Source organism: Nannospalax galili, unplaced genomic scaffold (genome assembly GCF_000622305.1).
Source record: "Nannospalax galili isolate Female #2095 unplaced genomic scaffold, S.galili_v1.0 scaffold180, whole genome shotgun sequence".
NCBI classification, from domain to species: domain Eukaryota; kingdom Metazoa; phylum Chordata; class Mammalia; order Rodentia; family Spalacidae; genus Nannospalax; species Nannospalax galili.
Window position 1 is genome coordinate 4233050 of NW_008348199.1, and position 24877 is coordinate 4257926.

The 24877-nt window shown below is 45.4% G+C and overlaps 1 protein-coding gene across 2 annotated transcripts in view; it reads right to left on the minus strand.

Annotated features, from left to right (window-relative positions):
• Positions 1-661: 661 nt before the first annotated feature.
• Positions 662-24877, minus strand: part of Mei1 (meiotic double-stranded break formation protein 1) — a 65813-nt gene continuing 41597 nt past the window's right edge. For both annotated transcript variants that reach the window (XM_008844792.2, XM_029569183.1), the window contains 14 exons: positions 24072-24240; positions 23620-23767; positions 20626-20901; positions 16876-17041; positions 14964-15068; positions 11048-11158; positions 10436-10596; positions 6597-6678; positions 6260-6435; positions 3592-3673; positions 2712-2818; positions 1703-1834; positions 1430-1542; positions 662-845 (listed from right to left, as the gene is read on the minus strand). In XM_008844792.2, coding sequence (XP_008843014.1) covers positions 800-845; positions 1430-1542; positions 1703-1834; positions 2712-2818; positions 3592-3673; positions 6260-6435; positions 6597-6678; positions 10436-10596; positions 11048-11158; positions 14964-15068; positions 16876-17041; positions 20626-20901; positions 23620-23767; positions 24072-24240 — 1874 coding nt within the window. In that variant the 3' untranslated portion in view covers positions 662-799. The remainder of the gene's footprint in view (positions 846-1429; positions 1543-1702; positions 1835-2711; positions 2819-3591; positions 3674-6259; positions 6436-6596; positions 6679-10435; positions 10597-11047; positions 11159-14963; positions 15069-16875; positions 17042-20625; positions 20902-23619; positions 23768-24071; positions 24241-24877) is intronic.

Sequence of the window (24877 nt, forward strand, 5' to 3'; positions counted from 1 at the left end):
GTGGTGTTTTAAGGAACTAGCAGACCCTTCAGTGCAGAGTACAGCATCCCCTACGTGCTCCTTCGTTGCAGTGGTTTCTAAAGCAAAGTTCTCTTTCATCATCTTCAGTTTCGCATGGGGGATGGGGAGTATCAGGACAGCTAGATCCAGGAAGACAGGTGGCATGGTGTATTTAAATCGCAGAGGTCCAGGCTGGGCTGTCATAGGAACAGGTGTGGGCACAGTTGTGCAGCACAACCTACATGCCTGCAGCCAGACGTGTAAGGACTGCTTATGTGAGTATGTAAAAAAAGCTTTGAAAGGGCCCGCTTTAGCCAGGGGAGCTGGGGCAGGTTTGCTGGGCTAGGAAGGCTGAGGAGGATTTATTCCTTCTTGTGTAGGATTTCTCTTTCCTCATCTCCACTTGAGATGAAGTGCAACTCGAAGCATTTGCATCACCAGAGCAGCTCCAACCATGAGGCCTTTCTCTGCCCTCCCAGCTCAGGGGCTGGATTTATGTTCTTTAGATACAACTGAGGTACCCTGCAGATACTCCTTAAATGCTATATCTCTGTCTCCCCCCCATTCATCTTGTTGAAATAACCCTACTATCTATCCGACCAGCTGAGGAACAAGCTCCAGAGTGAAAGCCCTCGCAAGAATGTGAAAGTATTATTTTATTTCGCGACTCCATTTCCACAGTGGATTAAATGGCTACAATGAAGAGCTGAGACTGCCATCCTTTGCCCCAACAATTACGCCCTGAATCTGTCTCTTAAGTCTCGCTTCTTTCTGTTTTGGGGCCTTTATGTCCTGAGACTCAGTCTTTGATGTGGGACAGGGATATAGCTACGCCTCCAAGGCAGCTGGTATGATGCATGTGAGGAGAACAGAAGAGAAATGGAGCTGAAGGGGGAAGAGGGAATATCACACTTCCAGAGCCCACCCTTCTTAGATAAGAGCATGGGTGATAGGAATCCAAAACTCGGGGTGAACACCTAGGTTAGGCAGCTTGCTCTACTACAGGAACCATTTCATGTCAGGAGAGAGAGCCAGGAAAGCCGGGAGCCAGTAAAGGTGTGAAGAACCTCTTCACAGGTACAGACCACTATAGTGTCTCCAGCACAACCTCATAGGGAGAGGATGGCTACCGCTACAGCCCAAGGACTTGTTTGTTCTCTGTCTCTCTCTCTTTCTCCTTTCTACAGTTAAACAAAGTATTGCTGTGTAGCCAGGCTGGCCTAAAAACTCAAGATCCTCCCCTACCTTAGCTTAGTGAGTGCTGGGATTACAGGTATGGGCTACCATGACTAGCCACAGACCCAGGTTTTCTAAGGGATTTAGCAGTCATCGGCTCTCCCTATGTGGGCTGAGGAAAGCATGATGCTATAGCCTCCATGGCCTTGGTGATCTTGCCCAGGTCAAAGCTCCCAGATGCAAAAAAGGATACAGCATATCTTGAGGGGGTGACTCTGCTGAGGAGGTGCTGGAACAGAGGCCCTCCAAAGAGGCCTGTAGGGTCTGGGCCATGCTATGGTCCGCCAAGAGGCCCATGCTCTGTACCTGCAGAAGAGACAGGAAAGATAGGCACTCTAACTGTCCCCACCTCCAATACTCTCAAATTTCCCTATGGTTGCCATGGCCAGAGCTCCCACCCTCCATACAGAAGATGGTCTTGAGGGTCTAGCCTCACAGGACTATATGTCATTGCCTTCCCACTTACCTGCAGGAAGAAGCCATACAGAGCCTGGAGTGTGGCTTTTGAGAGAGTGGACAGGTCAGTCAAAGCTGCATGTTGCAGAACATGCTCCACCTCTTCATGAGACAGGATGCTGCTGCTCTGGTATTGCACAAACTAAGCCGGAAAGAAAAGCCCCAAACACCTAGTGATTGGAGGAGATGTTGTTTCCTGTGTCCTAAGGCAATACTATTGTAAAGCCCAGAGCGCCACCTTTAAGCTCTCCCTGCATTGGAATAGGTGGTGGTGTCTCACAGATGGGCAAATGAGGGACACTGAGGTCCTAGAGACGTGGCTCTACTGACCCCTTCATTCCTGCCTCCCTCCTCCCCAAGCCTTGCACTGCAAATGAACTGTGGGTGGTTGTGGTCACCTCCCATGTGCTCTTGAACCCACTGAGAACAAGCTCCAGAGTGAAAGCCCTCACAATAATGTGAATGTATTATTTCTTACTCCCTAGAACACCTTACCCTTCTCTGCCTAGTAACCCTTCAAGCCTCAGCTGAAACCTTACCCTTACTGCACAGAAGCAATTACTTTACTGTGTTCTTACATCAACCATTGATTCACTATCACTGATGAGCTGACCACTTTGTTCTTTATTCACTGGGTGTTTACTATGTGCCAAACACACTTACCATACAAGTATCATACTTTTATGTGTTTACTCGTCTTTCTTCTTCTCTAGGTTTAGAGTCCCTTAGAGGCAGAGCATATGGCTCATCAACATCCTCCGTACCTAGCAGACCCTCATATGGTAGTAGGCCCTAGTCAACATTTCATAAGAAAATGGTAGAAAATGTGTCTGGATTTCCTGGGGTGAGATATAGTAGCATCCTGGGATTCTCTGAAACGGGTCTTTTGTAGGGTAAAGGCCACCCAGCCCTTCTAGCTCCTTGAGGATTAGGGTCACCTGAGGTACTGTATTCTGGACCTCTTTAGCACCACCCCTGAGATATTCTTCAGGTCACAGCATGTTTTTTTCTGCACTTACCAGGGTCATAAGTTTCAGTATCTCGGGTCTGAGGAAAGAATTCTCTCCAGCATCCAAAAGAGTGAACAGCAAAAACCGATTCCAGGGCTGGGAGGCCACATGGAGCGCTGTAAGAAACACCAGATCTCAGGTGGTTAATGCTGTTCTTCCAAAGGGGTTTGGGGCGGGGGGGGGAATGGGAGGCAGGGCCAGGAATAGCTCTCCTATAAGCTTAAAAAACACTGCTCAGGGACTGAAGAGATGGCTCAGAGGTGAGGAGCACTTGCTGCTCTTGCAGAGGACCCAGGTTCAGTTCCCAGCACCCACATGGCAGGTAACACCCATCCATAACTCCAGTTCCAGGGGATCTGACACCCTCTGCTGACCTCTGTGGGCATTGCATGACACAGGTATGCTTACATACATGCAGGCAATATACTAATACATACAAAATAAAAATAACTGCCATGTAGGTGCTGGGATTCAAACCTGGGTCCTCTGCAAGCACAACCAGTGTTCTTAACTGCTGAGCTATTGCTCTAGCCCCCAATAATAATTAAAAAAAAAAAGACTGCTCAGCTACAGGCAGGAAATTGGACAGATTTCTTGCCTGGGTATCTATTCAACTATATAGACTCAGTCAGTGGAACAATATAGCCCACGATTTGCACGAGGGAGGCAACAGAAAGGGCTCTGCCACTTAGGAGCATTGTTAGGTGCTCTATGGTTATATGGATGACTTGACCCCTCTAAACCTAAGTGCCCACATCTGTGCACATCTGTACAATTGAGATGACAGTGTCTTTGCAGTGTTGTTAAAGCACTGAGGCAGTAAAATGCCAGGGGCTGGCACCCTCCAATTTCGATCATGGAACATCAGAGAACAGAGAAGATTTCTTACCAATGTCTGGGCTCCTAGCATGCAGGTAGTCAAGCAAGGCCTCCAGGCAGCCAATGCAAGCTTGAGACAATACAGGATCCTTCTGCAATGAGAAAATCACAAGAACAAGAGAATCTCATGTAGACCAGGCTGGCCTCAAACTCCAGGGTCATATTTTCCCACCAATAAGACTTTGTTTAAACAAAGAAAAATTTGTTTTTCAATTCTTTAGATTTCGATTTTCACATATGGGATTTAGTCCTGCAGATAACTGTAAAATGTTTGTTGGACTGACCTCTTACATATAGAGCACAGTGATATATATATATATATATATATATATATATATATAAAATCTTTTTTATTATTTTTTTTTGGTCCTTTTGAGACAGGGTCTTCCTGTAGCCCCAGCTGGCCTGGAACTTGCTATGTAGACCAGGCTGGCTGCCTTAAACTCACAGAGATCTGCCTGCCTCTTGCTCCCAAGTGCTGGGACTAAAGGCGTGTGCCACCACACCCGGCTCAGTGCTTATATTAAGTAACTTACCTTTTGGCAGGCACAATAGTTTTTGGCTGTAGCACCTGGAACTCACTATATAGACCAGGCTGGCCTTGAACTCACAAAGATCCACCTGCCTCTGCTTCCTGAGTGCTGGGATTAAAGGCCTGTGCCACCATGTCCAGCTACAATGTTTTTGTTTTGTTTTTGTTTTGTTTTGTCTTCCTTGAAACAAGTCTTTCTAATGGGGATCTGGGCTGGATTTTACTGTGTAGACAAGGTTGGTCTCAAACTCCTGGCAACCTTCCTACTTCTGCTCCCGAGGTGCTAGGATTGCAGAAGTGCAACATAGCACTCAACTGTAACTTATCTTTTTAAAATAGTTTATTATTTTTATTTTATGTATGTGAGTGCACTGTCTACATGTGTGTAAGTGCACCCACGTTATACAATGCCCAAAGAGGTAGGAAGAGAGCATTGGATCTCCTGAAACTGGAGTTACAGATGGTTGTTAGCTGCCTTGTGGGTGCTGAGAATTGAACCCCAGTCCTCCACAAGAGCAGCCAGTGCTCTTAGCCTCTGAGCTATTGCTCCAGCCCCCCATCTCAATTTTTTAATTAAGAGTAACTTTATTCATAATAGCCAATAAATCTAGAAATCCAAAATTTCTACCAGTAGGTGAATTGATAAACCATAGTATGCCTATTAAAGGACTACCATTTCACAATAAAAGGACATGAATTACTGACACAATGAATAGATCTCAAAAGCATTAAGACATGAAAAAAACTAGACATGACTACCAATTATTGCATGATTTAATTTATATGAAACTCTAGAAAAGATAACAGTATAGAAAGTGGCAGTGTTTGTAAAGGTTCAGGGTTAGGAAACAGGACTGACAATGAGGGAATGCTCTGGGGTGACCAGCACATCCTGGACCACGACTGTGGTGGTATCTATAAAACTATGTGCTTATTAAAACTCATCCAGTTGTACAGTTACAACTGGTGAATTTTATCATTCATTAAGTTATATCTCAGTAAGGTTGATTTTGCTTTGTTTTTGTTTTGTTTGAAATTGATCCTGCTACATGGCCCAGGCTAATCTCAAATTCTCAATCTTCCCGGTAAGTGCTGGGATTACACACCTGACTAAAACTCTTCTGTTTTGTTTTAAAAGGGGGTCTCATAAATATCCAGACTGGCCTGCAATTTGCTATATAACTGAAGAGGACCTAACTTCTGATCCTCTTTTCTCCTGGCTAGGATTACAGGTGCTACCACACCCGATTTATGCTGAGGATGGAACACAAGGCCTTGTTCATGCCAGGCTAGTATTCCACCAACTGAACCATATTCCCAGCTAAAGCTGATTTTTTAAAATTACCTTTACTTACTGATTTGTGCAAAGGGGCATGTGCATGCCACAGCATGTGTACAGAGGTCAGACACATCCTAAACATGGGTAGCACCTTCCCTGCTGCCCAGATATAAGGAGGTCAGAAGAAAAGCTCTGCGTTTTGCCTGCTTGCTGTGTGTCTCACTAGCCAGTTCATTTACATTGCTGCCATCCTTTGCCGACATCAGTTTCTTCAGCCTTCCAACATGGACTAAAGATTGGTGACCCTTCAGGAATCCTCCAGGCCTTTATGACTATACTGGGACTGCTGAAGAGTCCAGCCCAAGGACTAAGCAGCCATGGGTCTCAGCCTCCCCAGTGTGAGGACAGCCATTGTTGGGACTATACAGACACTCATGTAAGCCAGTCTAATAGATGGCTGGGCGGGGGGGGGGTGTTTTGTTTTATTTTTGAGACAGGGTCTTCCTATAGCCCCAGCTGGCCTGGAACTTGCAATAGAAACCAGACTGGCCTTGATCTCACAGAGATCCACCTGCCTCTGCCTACAGAGTGTTGAGATTGAAGGCATGTGCCACTCTGTCTGGCAATAGGTGACTTTAATACACATTCATTTTACTAGTTCTGTTCTTCTAGAGAACCCTAATACAGTGATCTTGAACTCCGGATCCTCCTGCCTCCACCTCCCAGATGCTGGGATTACAGGTATGTGACACCATGTCCAGCTTACCACTGCAGCTGCACTCTGGAAATACTAATATTCTGAGTGGGAGCCACCTCTTTCCTGTTCAGAGTTCTCGCTGCCATAGGCACACTCAGCAATGGACTTACCTGTACCAGAAGATTCTGTAGTCCAATGAGCAGGGACAGCACTTGTGACGTTCTCAGTGGAGCTAGGGCAGTGTCCTCAGGAGTTGGCAGTGGTTGAACCCCTGAGGGCACCAGAACCACCAGTGCAGAGGAAAAGCGTTGCTGCAGGACAGTCCGCAGGAATCGCAAGATGGCAGCTGGAAACAGGAGGCTCCTGACAACCAGTTCCTGCCTCCTTCCCCATCTTCCACTCAGGAAGGGAAACAATGCCAATAAAATAATTATGGACTTGTGGTTGGTCCTATTTGAGAATCTAGAGGAATAGCTTGGTTTCTCCTTCTGGGACCCCATACCATACCCGACAGCAGTACAGCCTTATTCTTTGGAAAGCTGAGTGCCTTCAATACTTGGTCCAGTTCCACAGATAACATCTGGTGAACCTGGCAGGGAGAGGGGTAAAGGGATAAACCCAATCAATGTCCCGGAAACATGACCAGCAAAAGCCCCACCACCCAAATTTCTTCTCCCACCCTTAAGTACACATCTCTGCTGCATCATCAAACTCATCTGTAGTTTAGTCTACAGCTCTACGTACCATTCACCTAACTCAGATCTAGAGTTAGCCAACCAAACCAAAATCTAGGCTCTAGCCAGGTGTGATAGAGCCTATTATACCCCAAGGCAGGAGGATTTTGAGTTTGAGGACAGCCTGAATTACATGATGACACATATATACAAGTCAATCAGTCAATCCTGGCTCTAGTATTTGCCAGCTGTGTGATCTTGGAAGGGTGGCAGGTTCAAAGCTTTGCTCTCCTCCACCAGAGCCTGGGCTGTCTGAGGGCAAGAATGACTACTCTGCTTGGTTTTGATAGTCTAGCACAAAGAAACCCTGAAAAATTATAGGTCTTGGGGCTGGGAAGATGGCTCAGTGGGCAAAGCATCTGCTGTGTGTTGAAGCACGAGTACCTGAGTTTGTACGCCTAGTACCCACAAAAGCCAGGCACAGTGATATGCATCTATAACCCCAGCTCTTGAGAGACAGAGACAGGAGGATCCCTAGGACTTGCTGGCTAGCCAACCAGCCTAGCCCAAATAGAAAACTCCAGGTTCAGAAAGAGATCCTGACTCTCAAGGAAGACACCTGATAGTTATCTTGGGCCTCTACATGCACATGCACAGATCAGGAGCACACTCAGGTGTACACACATGTATACACCACATACAAAAAAAGAAAATGCTAGGCCTTCCAACCATGGGGAAAGCACACTTCTAATACCAACATTTGGGTGGCTGAGGCAGGAAGATTACCATAAGTTTAAGGCCAGTCTTCACAACATAGTAAGTTCCAGGCCAGTCTGGGTTATAGGGTAAGACCCTATCTCAAAACAAAAACAAAACAAAACAAGAGCTAGGCCTGATGCCACAAGTGTAATCTCAGCTATTCATGGGACTGAAGCAGGAGGGTCACAAAGTCAAGGCCGGCCTGGGCTGAAGACTGAGTTCAAGGACAGCATGGGCGATTTAGTGAAAAACTAAAAGAAAGCTAAGGATACTGTTCAGTCCTAGAGCACTTGCCTAGTATTATGACACCTGGGTTCAATTTCTAATACTAGGGGGAAATCCCTGTTGGCTTATGGAACCAGCTCATTCTAGGCAGAAGAGCCAGTCTGTGAAAAGGGACAAATACATGCTAACATAATTTTTGTGTGTGTGTCTTTTTGAGACAGGGTCTCCCTGTAGCCCCAGCTGTCCTAGAACTCACTATGTAGACCAGGCTGGCCTCAAACTCACAAAGATTCGCCTGACTCTGCCTCCCAAGTGCTAGGATTAAAGGCATGCCCGGCACTAACATAAAATATTAAAAATATAAGAGACTGCACAGAACTCTATACTACCTGCTCAATGTTTTATATATCCTTATTTTACATTTATTATTTTTATTATTTTTATTCATTAATTCATTAATTAATTTATAATTTATAATTTATTTATAATTTTTATTTATAATTTATTTATTTATTTAGTCTTTTTAGAGACAGGGAATCCCTGTAGCCTCAGCTGGCCTGGAAGTCATTATGTAAACCAGGCTGGCCTCAAACTCACAGAGATCCACCTGCCTCTGCCTCTGCCTCCCAAGTGCTGAGATTAAAGACATGCGCCATCATGCCCACCTTTGACATTTATGTTTAATGTGTATGTGTGTGTGTCTCTGTAAGTACATGCAACATGTGTGCAGGTGCCCATGGAGGCCAGAAGGCATTGGATCCCCTGAAGCTGGAGCTACAGGTAGTTGTGAACTGAACTCAGGTTCTCTGGAAGAGTAACGAGTGCTTTTAACCACTGAGCCATCTCTCCAGATTCCATATATCTTTCTTTATAATACTCTATTAAAAATAAATGGCCAGGTGTGGCGGTGCACAGCTGTAATCCTGGCACTCAAAAGGTGGAGGCAGGAGGATCAGGGTTCACAATCATCCATAGCTACATAGTAAGTTTAAGATTTGGGCTACATGAGACTCTATCTTAAATTTTTTTTAAAATATTTTGTTATTTTTATTTTATGTGTATGAGTGTATTGCCTGCATGTATGTGAGTGCACCCATGTCGTGCAATGCCATGGAGGTCAAAAGAGAGCTTTGGATTCCCCTGGAACTGGAGTTAAGGACAGTTTGTAGCCGCTATGTGGGTGCTGGGAATCAAACCTGGGACTATCTTAATTTTTTTTTAATTAATTTAAAAAGGCTGGGTGTGATCGTGCAGGTCTTTAATCCTAACACCTGTGAGGTAGAGGCAGGTGGATCTACATAGCAAGTTCCAGGCTAGCCACAGCTACATAGTGAAACTTTGCCTCAAAAACAAACAAATAGCAAAACAAATAAAAGCAGCCACAGACAACATCCTGTGGGGTCCACTACAGCATATAACTGCAATAGTTTGTCATCAGCACAGGAGCCAAAGTTCAAAACCAATTTCCTTTCTAACACAATGAACCGTGTGGCCATCACTAGACTGGCAGTGTTGGACACGGTGAGAATACCGTGGAAGCTCAGGGACAGTTTCTGTCCATGAGGAGCCGCTAGAATGGGAGAGAGATGCCTGAATGTGAAATAGCCACAGGGGAGCTGACAAAGGGCACTGTGCTGATGAGGTCCTGCAGGAGGAGAGGAAGCTTTTGGTGGCTGCGTGCATTGCTCTTCTGTTCCCTGCATCCTCTGTCCAGTAGCAACGACAACTAACTACATGTGGCACTTCCCATCTTGCCCCTGGGCATTGTAAGGTCACAGCTGGCTCCTGACTCCCTGTCTAATCTGATCTATTTCATTCACTCCACATTTTAGCCACATATTGCACTTTGCCACTAACTATGGACCCCATGTCCTAAATTTGTGCATCTTGTGTGCCTGTGTTTGTACTGCATTCTCTGCCTGAAATGCCTTTCCCACTACCTCTGCTGGATAGTCTCACTTCTGTTAAGGCAGTCATTTTTTATTTCTCTGTGCCAAGAATATATCCTGACATATAAGTGGTCCACATGTGTTAAAAGTATTGATGTAAGGGGCTGGAGAGATGGCTCAGCAGTTAAGAACATTGACTGTTCTTACAGAAGACCTGGGTTTGAATCCTAGCACCCACATGGCAGCTAACAACTGTCCGTAACTCCAGTTCCAGGGGATCCGACAGCTTCTTCTGTCCTCCCCAGGCATTGCACAACACGGGTGTACTTACCTACATGCAGGCAATACACGCATATACATAAAATAAAAATTATAAATTTTTTAATATGTTAAAAAAAAAGACCTTGGCTTCAGTTGGACTGTGCTACATAGCAAGACCTTGTCCCAAAAAAGTAAAAACAGGTAGGGTGTGGTGGTGCACTTGGGGAGACAGAGGCAGGCGGATCTCTGTGAGTTCAAAGCCAGCCTGGTCTACATACAGGACAGCTGGGGCTACAGGGAGACCCTGTCTCAAAAAGACAGAAAAAAAAAAAAAGTTGAAAAAAAAGTATTGATGTGAACCAACCTGGCAGCAGCCATGACCTTTCCCCTACTTTCAGAACACTGAAACCCAGAATAGTTAATACTTTGCCAAGGTCACACATCTATAGTATGCCACAGAACTGGAGCCAAAACTTGGGATTTTACCACTTCTTTGAGTGCCATCTCATGTCCCAAAGACATGAAGCTAGAGACTAACCTGCAAACATCCATTGTGCTGCTGGGCAGATAGAGAGGCAGTGAGCAGCCAGGCAGAGCAGAGCAGTGAGGCCCTGGGGGATCCTGCCTCTGTCCAGGTGAGGGCCAGCATCTTCTCCAAAAGCTCAATCAAGGCTGTGTTGCTCAGCAGCACAGCGGCAGCTGTAGGGAAGAGGCGGGGGAGGGGTCACATGGTTACATCAGAGCAGCAACCCTGTATCTCTGATGCTTAGCACCTGGTAGGGCTTCAAGCACACAGAAACAAAAGCACTGGTGTGGGGCCCCTAAGGAGCTTTGTGCCATTACAGAATCACAAGTTATCAGAACCAGAGAGGATCTGTCTCTACTGGCCACACACAAACACCTAGTTGTTTTTGTTTGTTTGTTTGAGACAGGGTCTCTCTGTGTAACCCTGGCTGGCCTCGAATTCAATATATAGTTGGCCTCAAACCCATAGAGATCCATCTGCCTTTGCTTCCTGGGTGCTTGGTTATTAAAGGGTGGTGCCACCATGCCCACCTAGTCTAGTTATTTCAAGACGAAAAAGCTACAGCAAGGGCTCCTGACACTGGCCAGCATTCTTCCTTTCACTGGCCCTGCCTGGGCCCTGTACCTCTTTTCCGACTGCTGGTGGTGGTTTGATGAAGGCTCCAGTACAGGAAATTGAAGGAGGGCTGTAGGATGTCTGTATCGTCAGGGCTACCCTTTCCACACAGCTTGCTCACTGCAAAAAGCCAGAGTCTGGATCCAAGTGACCTATGGCTCAGCACTCCATAGTTTAAGTAAATTCACACTTCACACAGATGCTGGCTCACAACTGGCCAACTTCAAATGTCTTAAGGACAGAGCATAAACATGTTACATCCAATGGAAAGAAACACAGTGACAAAATTAAAGATTTTTTTTTCACACCCTCCATCTGAACGAACCCCAGCCCAAAGTTACATGGCAACTTGAACAAACTGTATGAGTTGCTGGCTAAGCTCCCCATCCTCTGACCGTGCAGAGGCCAACCTGCTACCTTAGCCGTGTTGTTTGTTCCTTAATGATACCCATTCTCCTAATTTTCCCAGCAATTGAGTACTCATCACATTCCCAAGGGAATTCTGTGACGCTAGATGGACAATTTCCCATACCCATATTTTTTTCTCTCCTTTTCTTTTTGAAGTGAACATAACCTCATGGGCTTATTGTCTTTATAAAAGAATCAGCTCAGAACTGATCACTTGGCCTTTTCTCTTAGCACTCCCAGTTCAAAGTGCATGCATCTCTATTTTAAAATATTTTATTTATATTTATATTTTATTTATTTATTTATTTATTTTTTGGTCTTTTTGAGACAGGGTCTCCCTGTAGCCCCAACTGTCCTGGAACTCACTATGTAGAGCAGGCTGGCCTTGAGCTCACAGAGATCTGCCTGCCTCTGCCTCCCAAGTGCTGGGATTAAAGGTGTGCACCACCACGCCCGGCTTATATTTTTATTTTATGTGTATGAGTGTTATGTCTGATGTCTGCATGTATGTAATTGCACCCTTGTCATGCAATACCCTTGGTGATCAGAAGAGGGTGTCGGATCCTCTAGAACTGGAGTTACAGATGGTAGGTAGCCACCATGTGGGTGCTGAAGATTGAACGTGGTCCTCTACAAGAGCAGCCAATGTTCTTCACTGCTGAGCCATCTCTCCAGCCCCATAAACACATACTTTTAAAACCTGTAACAGCAGTTGTATGGCTCCTATCATGAAGAGGGCATTCAGCAGAGGCTGACAGAGGGAGTCTGTCCACGCGAGGGAGGAAGTACAAGGGAAAAAGGGCATAAGAGGCACAAAAAACGAGAAAGATGGAGGATGCGATGGGGCACTGGTTCGGAAAGATTAGGCTCAGGCCAGACATGGTGGCACACGTCTGTCATAGCCAGTGCTTGACAGACTGAGGCAAAACAGTTTCAAGTTTGAGGCTAGCTTAGGTTATCTACTGAAGGGTGGTTACCTACTGAAGGATGGCTCAGCAGTTAAGAGCACTGGCTGCTTTTGTAAAAGACCCAGGTTCAGTTCCCAGCACTCACATGGCAGCTCATAACTGTCTATAACCCCAGTTCCAGGGGATTCAATACCCTCTTCTGGCTCCTCTGGACATTGCATGTGCATGGTACACTTACATACATGCAGTCAAAACACTCATATACATAAAAATAAATTTTTTTAAATAAAAAAATTTTAAAAACAAAATCCAAAAAACTCGGCTGAAAGATTATTTGGCTGAAAGATTATCTCCTCTATAAAGCTCTGTCACTCTGAGCTTATGCTTACGACAACAATGGATGCTGCTTCCGAGTGCCTTGGCCCGAAAGAGAGCAGTTACTGAAAACGGCACTCTATAAACCACCAGCTGGAAAGGCGGCTCAGCAGTTAAGAGCACTGGCTGCTCTTGCAAAAAACCTGGGTTTGAATCCCAGCACCCACATTGTGGCTAACAACTGTCCCTAACTCCAGTTCCAGGGGATTCTGACTTCCACGGGGATTGCATGACATGGGTGTGCTTACATACACTTAGGCAATGCACTTATACATTAAAATTTAAAAAAACAAAAAACACTTGCCTCTCATCATCCTAATTGCCACTCCTTATTTCAATACCATCACCCAACCATAAATCCTACCTAAGTCTGTTCACTTTTTGAAGCCACATCACATAAGCAAGTCTTCCCCCAACAGCATCTCTACCCCTGAAACGCAGTACTCTCAAATAGTGTTCTCGAATAGAAGCACTCAAGAATTACATGTGAATGTCTACTATATTTCATATGTAGGTTTCAGCCTGTGAGCTCATATGTGTGTACGTGTGTTTGTATGTGTGTGTCTTAGACAGAGCTTAATGCAGTCTGAGTTGACCTTGAATTCACTATATAGCCAAGGACGGCCTTGAACTCCTGACCCTCCTCCCTCTACCTTGTAAGTGTGGGATTACAGGTATGTGTCATCACACGCAGTTTCAGAGATCCTCTAAAAGGCTGATCTTATCACATATAGAACTTCCTCCGGCCTGGCATCAGCCTTGACATGACAACAATGCACAGTACCACACAAACACAGGGTCTGGAGCTTTCTTCAGCAGTCCTTTCTGAGTCCTTGGAGGAGGCCCATGCTCTGGGTAGAGAAACCCATCCATCCTGGCCTCCTGCCAGAACACTTAAGACACTGAAGACGTGTTATTTTTCCTACTTATTTCACTCTTCCCTGTCAATGTTCTCTTGGCGCTAACTGTGAATTAGGGACTATAGTCACAAGCAGTGTAAGGTCCCAGTGAGGTATGGGTTATGGGCAATAAAAGTGCGTAGAAGGCCTATGAGATGGCTCAGTGGGTAAGGGCACTTGCCATTCCAGCCCAATGACATGTGTTCACTCCCCAGATCCCACAGTTGAAGAAGACAACCAGCTCCTGAAAGTTGTCCTCTGACCTTCACATGCATATCATGGTACATGCGTGTCCAGACTCATGCACATACAATAATAGTAAATAAAATATTTTTAAAAGAAAGAGACAGCCAGGCGTGGTGGCGCACACCTTTAATCCCAGCACTCAGGAGGCAGAGGCAGGCAGATCTCTGTGAGTTCAAGGCCAGCCTGGTCTACATAGTGAGTTCCAGGACAGCTGGGGCTAGAGGGAGGCCCTGTCTCAAAAAGACCAAAAAAAAGAAAAAAAGAGAGAGACACGCCCAGAGATCTGTGAATGGGACCCTCAGAGCGAAGTCAGCTGTGGGACAGAGTAGACAGCTGACCAGGTGTTGGGAAGCATGAACTGACACAGGCAGTATCCAATGAAGGCCAAACACTATCTACCAGATCATGTATTTGTACAATTTGTTCCTACTGGTTCGGTGCTGGGAACCGAACCCAGATCCTCTGCAAGAGCAGCCAGTGCTTTTAACCGCTGAGCCATCTCACCAGCCCAGAAGTTCCTTTCTTACCAATGAGCTTAATACAGGCAAGGTAGCTATCCAAAGTTACACAAGTAACTGATCTAACATCTGACTCTACTAGGGCTTGTGCCTGTCACACTTTTAGGGAGGGGAAGGTATCCCTCAAACTTTTTTTAAAAATATTTTTTATTTAATGTATATGAGTGTATTGCCTGCATGTATGTGAGTGCACCCGTGTCGTGCAATGCCTCAGAGGTCAGAAGGGGGCTTCAGATTCCCCTGGAACTGGAGTTAAGGACGGTTCATAAGCCGCCATGTGGGTGCTAGGAATCAAACCCAGGTACTCTGCAAGAGCAGTCAGTGATCTTAACCACTGAGCCATCTCTCCAGCCCCTTATTTATTATTTTTATTTTACATGTATGTTATGTACTGCCTGCCCTCAAACATTTTTTTATAATAAGCAAACCCAAGAAGATTCTCGGCAAGAAGTCCCTAGGAGCAGACTGATCTATTCAGTTCTTCCAAAGGAATGGAGCACTAGCCCTAGTGAGTGAGCCCACCGCACACCAAGCCCAAGCCCATGGGCACTGTCTCAAGTAGCCAAGGTACCTTGGTGAAGCAGCTTTATGGTCATACTGTCCAGTTCTTGCTCTGTCCCATTCCTTAGCTGTACCACAGAGAGAAGGTTCAGCAGCAGTGGCAGGTTGCCTGAGGCTGTGAACAAGAACAGCTGGTCAGAGAGACTAAGCTCAGGGCACCCGAAGTTAGACACCCCTCCCTACCACCAACTGCCTACGTAAGGAGTACATGAGTTCTCTATTTCCAAAGGATACAGGATCTGATGGTTTGTTAGGATTTACCCCGGCTTACTACCATCTTCCAGCAGTAGCTCATACATTGAATGCAAACTCTAGGTTGCTATCAGGAATTCATTATTTCACTAAAGTCCATTAAAAAATATGTGAAACAGAGATTTTAAAAAACCTTTTAAAAAAGATTTCTTTCATTTTATATATATCAATGTTTTGCCTGCATGTATGTAAGCGCACTATATGGGTGCCTGAGGAGGCTGGAAGAGGGCGTCAGATCTCCTGGAACTAGAGTTGTAGATGGTTAGAAGTTGCCATATGGGTGCTGGGAACTGAATCCAGGTCCTCTGCAAGAGCAGCAAGTGCTCATAACTGCTTAGCCATCTCTCCAGTCCTGAAGATTTTTATTCCTATTTTGCAGTTAAGATAATAAAGCTCACAGTGGTTGAATGATTTCTTTGAAAGGTGCCACAGCTAGCAGAGGCAGGGTGCTGTGAGCTGAATGTTCACATGTTCATCCCTATGTGAACTTGTAATCCCCAATGTGATGGAATTAGGAAGTAGACCTTTGGCAATTAATCAGATCAGAAGACAGAGCTACCATGTATGGGATTAGCATCCTTCAAAGGGTACTATAAAGAGATTCCGAAGATTCCAGAGAGATTCACTTGTCCCCTTTGCCACATGAGGATACAAGATGTCCATGAACCAGAAAGTAGGTTCTCTCCAGACATGAAATGTTCTGGTGTCTGAAGTTCGGATTTACTGGCCTCAACAACTGTTAGGGATGTTCTGTTGTTCACAAGTCACCCAGTCTATGGTACTTTGTTATAACAGCTGAGACAGATTAAGATACAGGTCCAGAACTTGAACACTAATCTGAACCCAATACCCTTGGCTTTTCTATCATAAATTTCCACCAAATCTTTTTTTTTTTTTTTTTTTTTTTTTTTTTTTTTTTTTTTTTAGGAGTGTCCCCCCTTTTACCCCCCCGGTTTTGGGTCAGACCAGGCTGGCCTTGAACTCACAGAGATCTGCCTGCCTCTGCCTCCCAAGTGCTGGGATTAAAGGCGTGCGCCACCACGCCTGGCAGATTTTTTTTTTTTTTAAAGAAATTCAGCTTCTCTAAAAATAGCTAAAGATAAAACAACCCCTATTTTTGGTCTCTTCTTGCTGAACATTAAGCTCCTTTGACTCCAAGCATCCCATTCTAGATTTAGAAACTATCCTCCTGGATCTCAGTGGGAGATTCCAACACATCACAGATCCACCCCACTCCCACAGCCCTGCTGGCTCCCCAGCCTTACCCAGATGCACTTACTTTTTCCCACTGAGGGCTGCCATTTTGGAGCAAAGGGCTCTGAGCACATGCTGCATGCCCAAACACATCCACTTGTGTTAAACAGACACAACCAAGTACATTATTACCATACTGGTTTGGTTTTTCTTTTGCAGCAAAACTCAATTTTTTTTTTTTTTGGTCTTTTTGAGACAGGGTCTCCCTGTAGTCCCAGCTGTCCTGGAACTCACTATGTAGACCAGGCTGGCCTTAAACTCACAGAGATTCACCTGCCTCTGCCTCCCGAGTGCTGGGATTAAAGGCATGCGCCACCATGCCCAGCCAATCCTCTTTCTTAAAGCAGACCTCATTCACCAAAATAGAACTGTCTATTTATTGGGTCAAAACAAATCCAAAGTCCCTGGAAACTGACCTCCTAAGGGGGAAGCAGGGTACTCCACCAGCAGCTGCTGCAGGATGAGCAGGAAGTGGCCTCGGATGAGACCACCCACTTGGATATCTTCATTCTTCCTCAGAAAGATCCTCAGGATAATTAGTACCTTGCGGCCTATGTCCACTGGACTGGAATAGACAAGGTCCTGAGACAAGAAGGAGGCAGAGCTCAGAGGGCAACACAACCAGAGACAGGCAGACAGTAAAGAAAAGCATGCTCAGGATAGTGTGCCACAAACGTGAGTAAATGCCCACTGACTCAGCACCTACTTTGAGGCAAAGGCTCTGGTGGATGCACCAACTCCTCACACATTTTGAAGAATAGCCCCATCCTATCAAATCCAGTCCCAACTGAAGCAAACAGGCTCAGATTACATGATTTGCTAGAGGTCACATAAACCAGCACAAAGGATGTGAAAGTAGGTATTTGAACTCCAAGCCTGGTTCTTTGTGCATTCCAGGATGCCCTCACACTTGTAAAGTATTAGGGTCAGGAAAAGCTTGTTTTTAGGACAGAGAACCTAAGTCTGCCTTAAGGGAGAGGAGGGCACAGGGTACAGAGATGTTCTAGGCTAGAAGATAGGCTGAGACAGATTCAGGGCACAGGAAAGGAAGCCAGGACCAGGTCAGGCCCCTTCTCTGCCATGGCACCCGCCTATCCCTGCCCAAAGCTGTAGAGGTCTTGGATTCAGGAAATAGAAAAGAACATTGCTTTTTGTTTTGCTTTCAGAGTTACTTTAATGAGCGTATGTTAAAGGCAAAACTCACTAGAAGTGGCACCAGTGGCCATCTCCCACCGCTCCTGGCACCTACCAGCTAATAAGTCAATTCCTTTGGACAAGCTAATGTGTCAGGCCAGTTAGAACAGAATGCCATGAATCCAAGGTCACAAAAAGACCCCCTACCCAGAGAGGACAGCTCCCAATATCAAGAAACATGGCTAGAGGGCATTTTAATCAAACAAACCCTGATGTGCTGACTGCTGGGCAGGTGGGGAAGGATGCTGAAACAAGATATTGGGTTTGGCTCTTGGACAAACAACTACAATATTGACAGTAATGCCTCAGTTAGCTCCTAATGAAGTCAGGTGCTGTGTTGGTTTTCTAAAGTAGCTATGCGTTTGGTCATACATTGGTTACATCTTCCTAAGAACTCCTCCAACTTTTCAAGTGGGAAAAATAAGACTGTCTATCAAAAAAGTAGTAGAGGGGCTGGAGAGATGGCTCAGCAGTTAAGAGCACTGGCTGCTTTTGCAGAGGGCCCAGGCTCAGTTCCTAGCACCCACGTGGTGGCTAACAACTGCCCTTAACTCCAGTTCCAGGGGATCCAACGTCCTCTTCTGACCTCTGCAGGCACTGCACAATGTGGGTACACTTACACACATGCAGGTAATACACTCATACACATAAAAAAAAATAAATGAAATATTAATAAAAAAATTTTTTAAAGAAAGCAAGGTGTGGTGGTTCACACCTATAATCTCAGCAACTAAGGAGACTAAGGCAGAAGACTTCCACGAGTTTGAGGCCAGACTGGGGTACATATTAATTTCCAGGATAGCCTGGGCTACAGTATAAGACTGTCTTAAAAAAAAAATAAAAACAAAAAAATAAAATAGTAGAGTTGTAAATTCCACTATAAAGTGTGCTAATAAAGGGAAGGGGTGAAATCTGCTTTACCTCTGTCAGTTCATAGAGACTCAAAAAATATCTCTGGGAAGATAAAAATCACATAATTAGAGCATTAGAGACCATCTAGATCATTTCAAAGATAGATATGCTGGCACAATCCTAGAACTTGGGGCTGGAGAAATGGCTCAGTGGGTAAGGACACTGATTGCTCTTGCAAAGGACCCAGGTGCAGTTCCCAGCACCCACGTGGTAGCTAACAACCATCCGGAACTCCATGGGGGATCCTGATGTCCTCTTCTGACCTTCATGGGAATTGCATGCACATGATACACTTTCACTCATGCAGGCAAAACTCACACACATAAAATAAAAGTAAAAGCGCCGGGCATGGTGGCACACACCTTTAATCGCAGCACTTGGGAGGCAGAGGCAAGCGGATCTCTGTGAGTTCGAGGCCAGCCTGGTCTCCATAGAGAATCCAGGCCAGCTAGGGCTACAGGGAGACCCTGTCTCCAAAAGACCAAAGAAATTAAATAAATAAATAAATAAATAAATAAATAAATAAATAAATAAATATGTTAGCACTCAGGAGATGGAGACAGTAAAGTCTAGAGTTCAAGGGCAGCCTGGGCTATATACTGGGATCCAAGCCAGCTCAGGCTACATAGCAAGATCTTGTCTCAAACAACAAAAATAATGAAAGCAAATACAGATCATTTCCTCCAACTCTCCTACTTTATAGAGTGTGAGGCTGAAATCTGAAGAAGAAATGATTTATTCAAGGTCATGGAACCAAAGGTCAAGCCAGTTTCCCTGATCTTACCTGGCCCTTATCTGCTCCATTGCCATAAAGCTGGTCCCTCAGAAATATGTTAATGAATTTTGTTTTGTTTTGTTTTGTTTTGTTTTGAGACAGGGTCTCCCTGTGGCCACAACCGGTCTGGAACTCCCTATGTAGACCTCACAGAGATCTACAGAGGTCTCACAGAGATCCACCTGCCTCTGCCTCCTGAGTGCTGGGATCAAAGGTGTGTAACACCACACCCAGCCTAAGTCAATGAATTCTAAAGGTCCTTTTGGAAAGGGCCTACTCGGTCTTTGTTGGCTACAGTAAGAACTGGAAGATGATGAGTGAGGAGGTGTTGGGCGGAACCATGGCCCGCTGTGCATGTTCAGCTGCCCAGATGCCTAGACTCAGAACAGAGCATCTGTGACGTTGTTTTTTTACATCTACACAACCTACATGAAAGACCACCCATTGATAAGAGTGGCAATTAACAGCTTTGTTTTCAGCTGTTAATTACCCATATCAAAACCAGAAATTGGTACCAGCGCAGATTTTTAGACTCTTTTCCCTCCTATGGCTAGAAGCTGGGGAGAAATGGTGGGAATTATATATGTGAACAGAAAACAAAGTTGTTCCTTGCTGTTCTTTTTACCACTGATGTTTCTAGGATCTAATTTAGTAAGAAGTAACTTTTGTTTCCAATCATGACCATGATATGGATTAGTTATGTGACTTTGGGGAATTCTACTGGCCTCTCTGACATGAACATTGTTTATCTGGTTCAGAGTCGAAGCCTGAGGGAGATGAATTAATGAGATGGAGACGAAAAGTTTAAAGGCAATTACTTCTATGACTTGGGCTGTGCAAAGAAAATAGAGTAGGAAGAGAGGGTAGGGACTAGTGGGCATATGATTGGGGACCTTCCTTCCTTCCTTCCTTCCTTCCTTCTTTCCTTCTTTCCTTCTTTCCTTCCTTCCCTCCCTCCCTCCCTCCTCATCTTCCTCCTCCTCCTTTCTCTCTCTCTCTCTCTCTCTCTCTCTCTCTCTCTCTCTCTCTCTCATTGAGGCAGGGTCTCATGTAACCCATGCTAGCCTTTAACTCACTATGTAGAAGATGACCTTGAATTTCTGATCCTTCTGCCTCTACTTCCCAAGTGCTGGGATCACAGGTGTGCACCACCATGCCCCATTTGTATAGTATTGGGGATCAAACTCAGGGCTTTCTGCATTCCAGATATGCACTCTACCAACTGAGTTACATCCACATCCCTAAGGCCTGTCATCTCTGAATACAGAAACAAATGATCACCTACCAGCAAAATAAGCAGGATACTGGGGCTGCTCCTGAGCATCTGGAACAGGGCTGACACACTGGCAGGAAGGGTAGGCTGCCCAGGAGAGGAGTTATCATCCAATTCCTCACAGCAGCTTTCTTCCCAAGAGAACCAAAGTTCCAGGACACGGTGCCCAAACCTACTCATCAACCCTGGATACACCAGGAAGAACCTGAGCAGGAGGGGGTGATGAGTGTAGACCAGGTGCAGGTCTGAGATGCCCTCTAGGAAGTTTCTGATCGCACTGACCACAGCCTGGAGGCAAAAAAAGGGGGGGGGATTAAATACACCTTGCAAAGGTCTGGGGAAAATGTACCAGCATCTCAGCATCCCAGGACACCTCTCTCCTCATCCCAATGAGCACTAGTAGAAAAATCCTACAGAGTTTACCTTACAACAGCAGTTCCCAACTGGGAGTGATTTTGCTCCCTATGTGATATTTGTAAAGCCTGGAGACATTCCTGATTACCATGATTGGCATCTAGTGGGGAAGGCTCTGGGATGCTGCTTGGCATTCTACAAGGCACAGCAAAGATCTCCACAGGGAAAAAAAAAAATCCAGTGCATGATCATAGCAGTGCTTGTGTTTAACCAGCTCTATTGTGATTCTGCAGTGTAGCATAGTTATCGATGTCTCTGTGCGCCTCCCACACTAGACTGAAGGAGGCTTGAAGGCAGAGGCGCCCTAGTCTGAGCTGAGGGCTTGGCTCAGAAGGGAGGAAGAAGTGTGATGACTCATCTATTAACCCTGAAAACCTGCTGTCCCATTGCACATATAACATTCAAATGCCTTAATTTTGGCAATAAAGATTAACTAAAGAATTAGATTGGACAGAGAAATGCCTAGGAGATAAGTAAGGCACTCTTGAGTATAACTGTAAAGACATTTCCAGAAAAGATTAACTAGGGAGGGGAAGACCTGCCTGTGTGTGGTTGGAACCATCCTACAGGCAGGGGACCTAGATGGACTAAAACAAAAAGGAGAAAACTCATTAGCAGAGGTGATTTCCTGTCTCTGGAGGCAGGAAAATTGGGGTGGGGAGCAGGGACTGGGGCAGTGGTTCAATTGGAAGAGTGCTTGCTTAGCATGTATGAGGCTCTGGGTTCTATCCCCAGCACTGTACAAAAAAGTTGTGACAAATGCCTGTAATCCCAGCACTTGGGAAGTAAAAGCAGGAGGATCAGAAGTTCAAAGTCATTTCTTAGTTACATACATAGTAAGTTCAAGGTTAGCCATGTGAGCCTCTGTCTTAAAAAACAAAGTGTCAAGATCATGTACTCTATTTTCAGATGAAAATGATTAGAGGACACATGAAAGTAAATGTGAATCTTAAAGTAGGAAAATAACTATAAAGAACATTGGGGCCAGTGAGATGGTTCAGTGGGTAAAGAAACCTATTGCCAAGCCTGACAACCTGAATTTGATCCGCATAACCTAGCAGGAGACAACTGACTCCCACAAGTTGTCCTCTTACCTCCATACATGTGCTGTGTGTGGCACATGAATCCATGCACTCACCACCACACATACAATCAATCAATCAATGTTAAAATTTTTTTAAACATTTTATGTGTATGAGTGTTTTGCCTGCATGTATGCAAGTGTACCTGTGTCATGCAATGCCCGATGAGGTCAGAAGAGGGCATCCGATCCCCTGGAACTGGAGTTACAAACAGTTGTTAGCCACCATGTGGGTACTGGGATTTGAACCTGGTCCTTTGCAAGAGCAGCCAGTGCTCTTAACTGCTGAGCCAACTTCCAAGCCCAACTTTACTGTTTTAAGTAGTGAAATTTGGTGGCCGAGGCTGTTGCTCAGTGTTAGAGTGCTTACACTGTATGCTCAATCTCCAGCACTGAAGAAAAAATTAAAAGTGACATTTGACTATTGACTATGGATCAAGTAATAATATTTCTAGACTATAATTACTTTTGTGGGGGTGCTTTTTGAGACTGGATCTTACCAGACTGGCCTGGAATTCACTATGTAGCCTAGGCTGGCCCAAATCTTCCTGTCCCAAATTCCCAGATACTGTTTAGCTTGTGTGAGAACCTGGGTTTAATTCCTGGCACCAAAAACAAGAACCAAGCAATTAATCTGTTTCTTATACAATCTCTCTCTCAGACTAACTACACAGCTGATGAAAACAAGTTTCTTTTTACTTAAGTATTCCAGTTAATAACTGGAGAGAGCTAGGTGTGGTGGATCACACCTGTAATCCCAACTCTCAGGAGGTAGAGGCAAGAGAAACAGGAGCTCAGTCATCTTTGGCTACACAGCAAGTTTAAGACCAGCCTGGGCCCTGTCTTAAGAATAAAAAGGATTGGGAGTGTAGCTCAGTGGTTGGATGCTTTCCTGGAATGTGGAAGGCTTTGGGTTCAATCCCCAGTAAAACGAGAGAGAGAGAGAGAGAGAGAGAGAGAGAGAGAGAGAGAGAGAGAGAGAGAGAGAGAGAGAGAGAGAGAGAGAGAGAGAGAGAGAGATCCATAATTAGCCTGATTAACCATCCACTTTGTTTGACAAACTGTTATTAGGAGATCCCACATCGCACAGCTCTCTTCTGCACACAGAGAGAGAGAGGAGATCCATAATTAGCCTGATTAACCATCCACTTTGTCTGACAGACTGTTGATAGGAGACCCCACACCACACAGCTCTCTTCTGCACAGAGGTGGTACAAAGGAAAGAATCTGTGCCCTAGAGAAAGTTACTTTGACTTCTGTCTCTCTTTTCTTATGTATGATATGGAACTAATTCCCACCTCCCAGGACTGTTGAGAGCATTGGCTAATTTGTAGGCTCACTCTAATTTGCAGGCTTGCTCTCTCTTTCTCTGTCAACACTGCCCTCTTCTCCCATAACACCTCGACCCTGTCTCTGTCTTCCATCCCTGTCTGCACATCTAGCCTCTGTTCTCCCAGGGCACACTACTGTGAAGAGGTGCGGGAGGACAGCCCAAGCTCTGGGGTTCATACCTCATCCAGCACACTGTCCTTGTCCTGGCACACTGCCAGCAGATAGATGCAGGCTCTGCAGACCACGGGTGGAGGGCACTCCCCCTGGTCCTGCAGAGACAGGAGGAAGCTTTGCACAGCAACAAATAATTCCGCCTCAGGGACAAACCTGCTGACCAAGGAGAACCTGCGTGAGAAGGGCCAAGCTGCCAGGCCAGTAGTGCCTTCTGTTCTGCCTGGCCACATCCCCCCTCAGCCCATTGTCCTGCCCAGCACGCCCCTAGTTTAATAACAGCATGCATGAGTAGTGTGCTGTACAGTCTTCAAAGCACTGTCATAAATTACATCACAAGTATGCTCACACACGTGTACATACAAACACATACAAGTACATGCAAATATTTATTACACGGAAGTGGACTACAGATGAAGGGCCCAGGACTCACCAGCAGCCGGCAGCTCTGAGCACTGACCTGTCCTCGTGGATGTGAGCCAGGTGGAAGAGGAGCAGGATGCAATACTGTCTCTGGCGAGCTGCTACCTCCATGTACTGGCGATCTGACAGGAAGGAGAGACTCTCCAGGGTGTGGCTGCTTATCTGGGGCAGCCCATGCTGCAGGAACTCGGATACTACAGACAGTTCTAGGCAAGGAGAGGCCACAAAGAGAGGACCGGAAAGCAGGTACTGAGCACTTGAGAACTATGTAAAATCCTGCCCAGGGCACGAGGCTAGTAAAAGGGGACCAGAGGTTTCTCTACCTTTATGCAGCCTTTTAGCTTGTAGGAAAGACTAAAATTAGCATTCATTCATTGATTCATTCAGTCATCTGATATACCGTCACTAAATGGCTATTCTAGGTCAGACTACGAAACCCAGACCCTCCCTCTGGGAGCTGGAGGGCAAAGAGTTAAGACAGAAAATCGCTGGGGCTGGAGAAATGGCTCAGTGGTTAAGAGCAATGGCTGCTCCTTGGTTCCCAGCATCCAACCACATGGCGACTAACAAACATCTGTAACTGCAGTTCCAGGGGGTCCAATACCCTCTTCTGACCTGAATGGGCATTGCATAACACAGGTGCACTTACATGCAGACAATAGGCACATACACATAAAATAAAAAATAACAAATTGCTCAGCATGATGGCACGAGCCTTTAATCCCGACCCACAGGGGGCAGAGGCATATGCGAGATCAAGGCCAGCCTTGTCTACATAGTCACTTCCAGGTGGGCTGGGAATAGGGAGACCAGGCCAAAAAATTTTAAAAAAAGAAAATAGAA